Genomic DNA, 9,370 nt, shown 5'->3' on the forward strand with positions numbered 1-9,370 from the left:
GGATGATCTGAAGAGGAAGAAATTGAGTTCCATTCACAGTCTAGTTCAGATGGCAGCCGAATGAATACTCAGTAATGGAAGACTTTAGGGAAACAGTTTCAAAAGCCAAATTGCAGAGGGCTGAAAAGTTAGGAGTTTAAGCAGATGGTATAGACTACTCTAAAGCAGCTTTGGGACAAATGACGGAAACAGATGGGATGGTTGGGGTGTGACAGAATGAGAGGTCTTGGTAGGTCAAGTGAAGTAGTATGTTGCCACGGGAGTGTGGTGGAAGCATTCCTGGGATCCGGTGGGTAAAGTGAAGTCAAGAGGACCTCAGACCTAGACCAGTGATTCGCAAACTTGACTCTATGCTCTTTTCCTTTGTAATTTCAAGCTTTGATGTTCTGCTTTAAAAAAAAAAAAAAAAACTTTGCCCAACTATGTTATTAAATATTCACCTATATTTTAGTATGAAACTTATAATTTCTTTATATTTAAACCTTTAAGACATACATAATTTATCTTAGTATCCAACTCTGTTTAAAAACAGCCATCCCTGACTCTGTTTATTAAATAATTCAACCATTTTACACTTACTTAAAACGACATCCCTATCACATATTAAATTTTTGTTTTTCCTTTTCCTCCTATGTCATAAGAATGTCCAGAGGAACTGAATTTAGTTGACTTCTTTAACTGTATAGAATACCTAGTTGAATTATAGAAGGTCATGGCAGGAGAGAAATATAATTCTACACACTAGTATATATTTCTAGACTGACTAGTCTCTTTCACTGACCATCAGACTATTTCTACTAGGCTTTGTATTTCCGGTGAAGGTACACTTTCATATCCACATGGATACCATGGCTTAAAATGCCCTGTACATCCTCAATATACCTGTAAATTCATTTATCTACATCATTCGGTGCCTACTGTGTACCATGCACCAAGCTAAGGAGTGAACCAGACAAATGCAACTCTTCCCACAATGTGGCATAAATATTATCTAGTAGAAGACAATCCTTAAATAGTCACACCAATAATTCATCACACCTGTGTTTGGTGCTACAAAGTACAGCATAATACCCTTTGCAGCTGAGAAGTCTCCTTTCCAGATCTGTTCACTTCTGCATACTTTGAGTGCACAGCCAATTTCCAATTCCCAATGAAAAATACCAGAAGGAACTTGGAGAATTATCTTCAGAGTATTTACAAGATGTCGTAGGCTAATGAGAGGAGTAGGAGAAAACAGTTAAAACAAACCCCTATAATATTAGGCAACAAAGTCCCATCAGCTCAATGCGCTTGGAGACAGTCCTTTAAATTCTCAGGTCTATATCCTGAGCAAAGCCAGTCCCATGGCAGATGAGATCCCAAACAAGTTAAATAAGATCAAGAATGTGGCAGAAAGGCAACTCCAATGCAGGATCATTTTGTCTTTTGAAAGAGAAAACCAGTTACTACCTTTTTATGTACTGTGCCCTATTTTCCTGGGGTGTCCCTATTCTCTACAATTAATAGGTTTCAAAACTGTGGGCAACTGGGAGGAATAATTTTAATAGCTGAAACAAACAAAAAAATTCCTTTATGAGAAAAAGAAAAAACAAAACCAAAAAAACCACAAATTTTTCCAACCGGCAAATTCTACATGCATTGAGAGGCTACAGAGTCACTGACAGTGATTAAACCACAGAGCACCAGTTTTCCAGCACAAACTGGAAAGGATTTTTTTTAAATTAAAGTAGATATGTCTGAGGGCATCTAAATATAAGTAATTCTTTTCTTTGTAAAAAATTTCTCCCTCGGGGTGGGATAGGGAGCGTGGAAGGGAGACGCGAGAGGGAGGGGATATGGGTATATATGTATACATATAGCTGATTCACTTTGTTATAGAGCAGAAACTAATACAACATTGTGAAGAAACTATACTCCAATAAAGATGTTAAAAAGTTCCCCCTCACTGGACCCATTTTGATGGTAACAAATAAATGTGACTTTATAATAACCTAAAAAAAAAACCCAACCTAGGTTGTTTTATCCAAGAGGCCAATTTTTTTTTTTTTTTTTTTTTGCAGTACACGGGCCTCTCACTGTTGTGGCCTCTCCCGTTGCGGAGCACAGGCTCTGGACGCGCAGGCTCAGCGGCCAAGGCTCACGGGCCCAGCTGCTCCGCGCATGTGGGATCTTCCCAGACCAGGGCATGAACCTGTGTCCTCTGCCTCAGCAGGCGGACTCTCAACCACTGTGCCACCAGGGAAGCCCCAAAAGGCCAATTTAAAACAAAAACAAATGGGTAACTTGTATTTTTACTTTAAAATAAGTTTGAGATTTCTGAAGTCTATGCTGATGAAAGAAGATGCCAACAAATTCACTCACCATACATAAAGTTAAGCTTTCTAAACGAAATCTCTTTAGCATGAGATCAAAAACAGTCTGCTCTTAGAAGATGCCCAAATGCTATCTCTTCCAACTCTTTAAAAGCCAGCTTCTGTTTCTCCAAGAAGCAAAATACATTCAATATTGCAAAAAAGCACCACAGGCATCTGAAATGCAAAATAACCGGCAAGCCACATTCTTTTTCACAGAATTAGCAGGCATCTATCACCTGTTTCTCAGATTGTTTATTTCCCTGTTTCTTTTTTTTCACTGGCAGGATAGTCCAGAACCTCTATTTTGCCTTTTCCATCTTCTGAATGAGGAAGCTTAATGGTATCGATGGTAACTTCACCTTCAGAAGAGGTGCTGTCATCTTCATCCCCAAATTCTGAACTGTCCTCTGAACAGTCTTGTGAATTCTCTTCTGAACTGTCCTCTTCTTTTGAATCAGACTGATTCATCTCAAACAAGGCCACATCCTGCAAAACACCACCATGTGGGAAATTTATTTCAGGGCAGTTCCCTAAAAAGTTACAGTAACAACTTTGGGAAGGGACCAACCTTTGGCCCAAGAGGCACGCAGGACAGAAAACATTCTTTTTTTTGGCTGTGCCACGTGGCTTGCAAGATCTTAGTTCCTTGACCAGGGCTCAAACCCAGGCCCTCAGCATTGAAAGCATGGGGCCCCAACCCCTGGACCGCCAGGGAATTCCCCCGGACAAGAAAAGTTCTTAATACAATATGGCACTATTATTCTTTCAGTTGCCAGAGTCCACCATAATGATTTATATTTACTGCAAGTCTAAAAAGTCCCCCACAACCGAATTCTATATATCCTGATTATATTCAACACAATTCACTCAACAAATATTAACAAGTATCAACATGAACCAGGTACCACACTAGTGGCTCAACAACAACAAAATCCTGGCCTTTGTGGAACTTATGTTTTTGAGGAGGAGTTGGCAAATCACGGCCTGCAGGGCAGACCCAGCCCACTGCCTGTTTTCGTGCAGCTCTGAGCTAAGAATGGTTTTTACACTTTTCAGTGGTAGAAAAAGCTAATCAAAAGAGTAATATTTCATGAAACATGAAAATTATATGAAATTCAAATTTCGGTGTCCATAAATAAAGCTTATAAAACTTGCCTATTCATTACATATCACCTGCAGCTGCTTAGACAGCGAAATGGCAGAAATGAGTAGTCACAACGGACACAGTAGGGCCCACAAAGCCTAATGTATTCACTATCTGGCCCCCAACAGAAAATGTTTGCTGACTTCTGTTCTAGTTGGGAAAGAAAGACAATAAACAATTACACAGAAAGCATAGTGTAGGGCAGTGAAAATTTAAAAAAATAAAAGCTAATAATAGAGCCACCGAGAAGGCCTCTCAAGGTGACAAGTGATGAGAGATGGAAGGAGTCAAGACGCAGGAATCTGGGGAGGGGCATTCTGCAAGGAGGGAAAAGGCCCGGAGCAAGGAGATGGAGACTGCAGTGCAGTCACTGAGGGTCCTTGGTGGGAGACAAGGTCAACAGAGAGCTGGAGGCAGGATCACACAGGCCCACGGAGGACTCTGAATTAATTAGAAACGTGACGGCAAGCCCCCTGGTTCCCAAACTGCAGGCCACACACACTGGGTGAAGAACAGACTCTGGGAAGAAAGGGTGGAAGCAGGAAGACTGGTTGGGAAATGACCGGGATAATCCAGAGGGGAGACCGTAATCACCTAGAGAAAGGGTGGTGGATGCCGTGTGGAAATGGCTGGATTTGGGATGTGTTCTGGAGGTAGAGCTGCCAGATCTGCTGATGAATCCGATATGATTCTCAACAATGGTGTCAGCGCTGTCCAGACACGAGTGTTATACAGGGAATTCCAGTGTAGAAATAAGATATGAGCCTAAATTGAGAGACAGTTTTCACGTGTGGCTTATGTGATCAGTTATTCTGTTATACACATCATTTACTTTTGCATTCTCAATGAATCAGACTATGATTACCTCTTTTGGGCCTTAGATGGGAAAATAAGAAAAAAATCCAGTTAGAACACTTAGTAAATAAATGCTTCAAGATAACAAATGTACTATTTGACTTGAAAAAGGCCTTCCTATGATGCTGAATTACTAAATTCCTAAGCTTCACCCAGGGAAGCTTACTGACCTATGAGATCCTTAATCATCAAATGACCGAGTATCTATGCAGTACTGGAAACATGAGCTGACTTTGAAAGAAGGAAAAAAACACGCAGAATTAAAATTTTAAAGTTCTCTTTTTCAGGTGACGAGGCATACTGGTAATTTTACATTATGAAATGAAAACAAAGCATAGTTACCATTTGTATAACTTTTCCGACAGTCTCGTCAATATTTTCAATATTGAAATGACCAGGTGGTGCAGCTGCCATTTCTTTCCTTAGCTTTTCGTTTGCCTGAGCCATCTGTGGGAGAAAGCTCTGTACTTGGTCCAATACTAAGGAGGGAAAATATAGTTTATCAATATTTATGTTAGTATTTGGCCAAACTTCAAATTTTTAAATCCAGAATTTCCTATAAAAACACTTCTAAATTTGACAGGAATAACAATAATTATAATAAAATCTTTCAAGTTCCTTCCATTTTACAAACTCCCATCCTCTCCTGAATTCTTAAAACGGTAGGACTACACAATTCTGCAATTATTTCTCAATGTTTTGTGTTTCTCATATATGCCCAGGACTGGAAATTCCTAGAAGGCTGGCATTCCACAAACAGTAACTGAATAAGTCGGCAGCAGGACTTAATAGTTAAATGCACGAGGCCCCGAGGCTTTGGGGTCACACCGACGATGATAATAGAACCCCAGTACCACCTCTTACTATCTGGGTTATCTTGGGCATGTTAATGAAGCAATGGCTGTTTTCACCTGCCCAACATCTGTTCCCCTTTCTTCTGATAATGTAACGATGACTTGCCTTTTAAGCTCTGTCACTCTTAGTCAGTCTTGTCCCTACCCCATTCATGCCGACGTGTTCCACAACCTTGGCCACTATGATTTGGTTTAACGACACTGTGATCTGTCAGGCCAATCAGAGATCACCCTGGGACTCTGGTTGGAACTGTTGAGAGAAATATCCCTTCTTTCCAAGTAAATGACTAAGTGAGCTGCTGAATGTAAGCCTGGAGCTGCTGATAAACTGGCCCACCTGCCACCCGTCCTGGACGAGCTTGTTCTAGATGAAGTCAACACCTAGGAAAGCAGAACTAAGAGATACAGAGCAGAAGATCCTGGATGATGCCAAGCACCTGGATGCAGATGTACCTGAAATCACTGGGGTATTTTTCCCCAACAAAATGAGCCAACATCGTTTGGCTGAAGGCAATGTGAACTGGGTTTCAGTCATTTACAACCCCAGAAGTCTAACTAATACGTTTAGTTTAATCAATCAAAACCTGTTTACTCACCTGTAAAACAGGGATGATAACTGAAAGGCACTATGGTAAGCACAGGGGAGTCAATAAACAAGGAATTTCTAATTTCTTTAGCTCTAAAAAGAGGCCCGGCACATAACTATGCAGATCATGGGCTCTCAGAACTCCTTAAGTCACTGATACAACCACAGAACAGCTGACTGAAATGTCCAGAGTACGGAAGAAGAGAAGAAAGTCGAGGTGAAGGTCAAGAAATGGCCTTTAATTGTGAAACAGGACGGCTGGAAGGATTCCAGATGGCATACCCAACTTGGAGAAGAGTTTGGCAATTTTTTCTTTATTAAAGAATACTTTTCATATGACCCACAAGTTCCACTCAGAGATATGTACCCGCCCCAAAATAAAAACCTATGTCCACACAAAAGCTTGGCTTTGAACGGGGAGCCGCCATGCAGGCGTTTTAGCTCTTGTAGATTTAGTGCATACTATAGTTAAGTTCCCCTCTCGGAATACTCATCATTTCTTAGTTTATAGACATGATAACTTCATGCATCATTTACATTGTTTTTACTACTCCTTGTCTTTCTTCTTTTTTTTTTTTAAACATTCAGAGTGAATTACACAGCACCTGAGTATTACATGAATGCTACCTGAACAAAGTCTGAGTGGTCTATAGCGTGCAGTACAGCAATATGACACAGTAATTAATGAAGAGAACTAGCCCTGTTATGAGTAACATTTACTATTTAAGTAATTATGTCCAATTTAATGGGATCTGATAGTGTTTTCCCACACATGAATACTGAATTCGGGACTCAGTAACCTCTAGAAAAATTCCCCATGGAGAGTAACAATAATTGGTTTTGATTTCCAAAACTCCATCCCACAAGGATTTTTTCTGGGCAAGGTTACCCTCTTAAAGCAGGGGAATAATGTATTATCCCTGTGCACTGAATTCACAACATAATTCCCAAGTAAGACTTGCTCGGCTTCACCCTCTGTGGTTTGATATCTGACAACAAAGGCAGATACTGTCCCATCAAATAAGCGTTTAATTAGGCAGAATTTCACATCACAGAGGGTTCTTGAGAGAGAGAGAAAGGAAGAGAGAGAGAGGGAAGAGTACTTACGGGGACTCCTCTCTATTCGAACTGTTTGAAGAGTGGAATTCTTTCTGGAATTAGGCTTGGAGTTGATGAGCAACCTGTCCCATATACCTGCAAACACACACACTTCATTTACTATAGCGTAAAGAAACAGGAGCCCATCAGCAAACTTTCCAAGACCACCCTCAAGCCCTCAGGTTTTGACCATTTGTTTCTCACTTCCCAACACATTTTTTAAAAAAAGAAGCACTCCAAGTTCCATTACAACATTTTAGTTCTGCACACAGATCTCCCCTTTCTTAAATCTGTCTCCTACATCTCTGCGTTACCAATCCCAGGTAATAAAAGAACACTGAACTGCACCTTTCTGGGTCAGAAACCCATCAATAACAAATGTGGGTCGGCAATGACAGAACACAAGAAGCAATACAAAGTACCATAAGGGTTAAGTGAAGCCAGAAATTGTTTACCAGCTGCATTATATCGGACAAATTACCTAAGCTTTCTGAGCATGAATTTCTTCATTTATAAAACATGCCTGCCAGATTAGTTCCCCCTCAGTAAAGATGTCCAACCTAGACAGAACGGCTCTTTAAACCTCCCCACTCCCAACTCCATCTATTCAGCCTTACATTCACAACTCCTCAAATCAACCCCACTCTCCAGCTCATCAGAGCTCAGAGAACAGGACTTGTCTTTCAAAACCCAAGGCTTTGCGCACCGTGTTTCCAAATTTTTTTTCGAAAATCTCTTCACTCTGGTGTAAAAATCCCGTTCACCCTCAGAGCAGCAGCTCAACATTCCTTGCTTACTACCTTAGACCTGGCAATTGGACTAGTGCAAAGAGCATGGGCTCTGGAGCCCCGCTGACTGGATTCAAATCTCAACTTTGCCACTTCCCAGCCACACCATCTCCAGCACGTTACTCATCTGTGTGATACACCAGCTCTCAGTTTCCTCATCTATAAATGGCGATAACAAAGCCTTCTACACAGGGTGGTTGTGAGGCTTAAATTAGTGAATTAATTCCTGGGTCAAAGCAGGCACTAAGAAAGCTTCGGCTATTATTATGACAACTTCTCTGGATGCTCTGGATTCTCATAGAATGTTTTCTTCAAAATAGTATTTAAGGAGAATATGCCCAAGACTTTTAGGTGTATTCTTCTTAGAAAAAAGAAAAGAAAAACAAATTCTATAGATACTACTACTTCTATTTTCCCAATGTAAAAACTGAGGCGTTGGGAATGTAAACAACTCTCCTAAAGTTCCATAGCGAATAACTCGTGGGGCTGGGATTCGAATCCTTGCTTTTTAATGTTCTATTATGGTGTCTGAAATCCTGTGCGGATTTCCTGTACCCGTCTTCCTCTAGAGAGAGGCACTAAGAGTGGCTCTGTGGGCATCTGCCGAGGAAGGGTGGTTAATACTCATCCGCTCCCCTTACCAGTCAACTGCTGGGACCCAGAGCCGACCATAAGGCCGTCCCCTTAGGGCAGGTGTCTTGCTGTGGCGCACACCAGTGGGCACTCACCGCGGTGCAGGATACAGGAACCACGCCCAGGCCCGAGGCCGGGTGCGCGCCCCCAGCCGCCCGGTCCCACACCGAGTCCTGCGGCCACCCCGGGGGTCCCTCGGTGGGGCCGGGCCTGGGCAGGGAGCCGACGACCGGTCCCCGGCTGCTCCGGCAGCGCGACCCCTGCCGCACGTGCGCGCCCCACGCCGCCGCCACCCGCCCGTCACCTCCGCGGCCGCCGCTGCCCGCCGTCAGCAGCTCCCTGGACACCGAGACCCCGGAGCCGTCCCGGGTAAACGAGGAACAGCTCGCGTCGGGCTGGGATTCGCCGTGGGCCTCCATGCTGCTCGCCCGTCTTCAGAGCAGCTCCTCCAGGTCCGGATGCCGGAAAAAGGCTGGGGAAGGGGGCGGGGCCAGGACTACAATTAGAGGAAAGTCGGAGGGGCGGGGCGAGGGCGGAGCGAGGGTGGCCTGCGGCGAGGGCGGCCCCTAGCGGAGTGAGTAGGCCATTCCTATCGTGGGAAAAGGAAGGAGGAGGGTCTGGGGACCCTGTGATTGGATGAAAGAGCTGGCAAGCCTGGCTTTTTAGCTAAACCTGAAGAGCGCACGGTAAGGCTGCCTTCCTTTTCTTTTTTTTTTTTGTTTTTAATTGTGGTTAAAAAAAAACACATAACACAGAACGTACCATCTTAACTGTTTTTAGGGGTACAGTTCAGAAGTGTTAACTCTACATTCTTATGTAACAGATCTGTAGAATTTTTTGCAAAACTGAAACTCTATATCCATTGAGCAACCTCCCCATTTCTCCCTGACAATCACCATTTTTTATTTTATTTTATTATTTTTTTTTTGCGGTACGCGGGCCTCTCACTGTTGTGGCCTCTCCCCTCTCAACCACAGCGCCACCAGGGAAACCCTGACAATCACCATTTTAACTTCTGTTTCTATGAGTTTAACTATTTCAGATACTTCATATAAGTG

General features: G+C 42.7%; 1 protein-coding gene across 2 annotated transcripts; it reads right to left on the bottom strand.

Annotated features, from left to right (window-relative positions):
- Positions 1-393: 393 nt before the first annotated feature.
- NOPCHAP1 (NOP protein chaperone 1) lies at positions 394-8,769 on the bottom strand. Of its 2 annotated transcripts, XM_060306483.1 has the most exons (5): positions 8,617-8,769; positions 6,901-6,987; positions 4,696-4,832; positions 4,093-4,263; positions 2,724-2,840 (listed from the first exon to the last, which is right to left on the bottom strand). In XM_060306483.1, the coding sequence occupies exons 1-4, from the start codon at positions 8,729-8,731 to the stop codon at positions 4,093-4,095; spliced, it is 510 nt and encodes a 169-aa protein (XP_060162466.1). In that variant the 5' UTR covers positions 8,732-8,769; the 3' UTR covers positions 2,724-2,840. The 2 variants fall into 2 exon arrangements, with proteins under 2 accessions (XP_060162465.1, XP_060162466.1); XM_060306482.1 differs by lacking the exon at positions 4,093-4,263 and having other exon boundaries at positions 394-2,840.
- Positions 8,770-9,370: the final 601 nt, after the last annotated feature.

The sequence above is a fragment of the Globicephala melas genome, chromosome 10, assembly GCF_963455315.2.
Source record: "Globicephala melas chromosome 10, mGloMel1.2, whole genome shotgun sequence".
NCBI lineage: Eukaryota > Metazoa > Chordata > Mammalia > Artiodactyla > Delphinidae > Globicephala > Globicephala melas.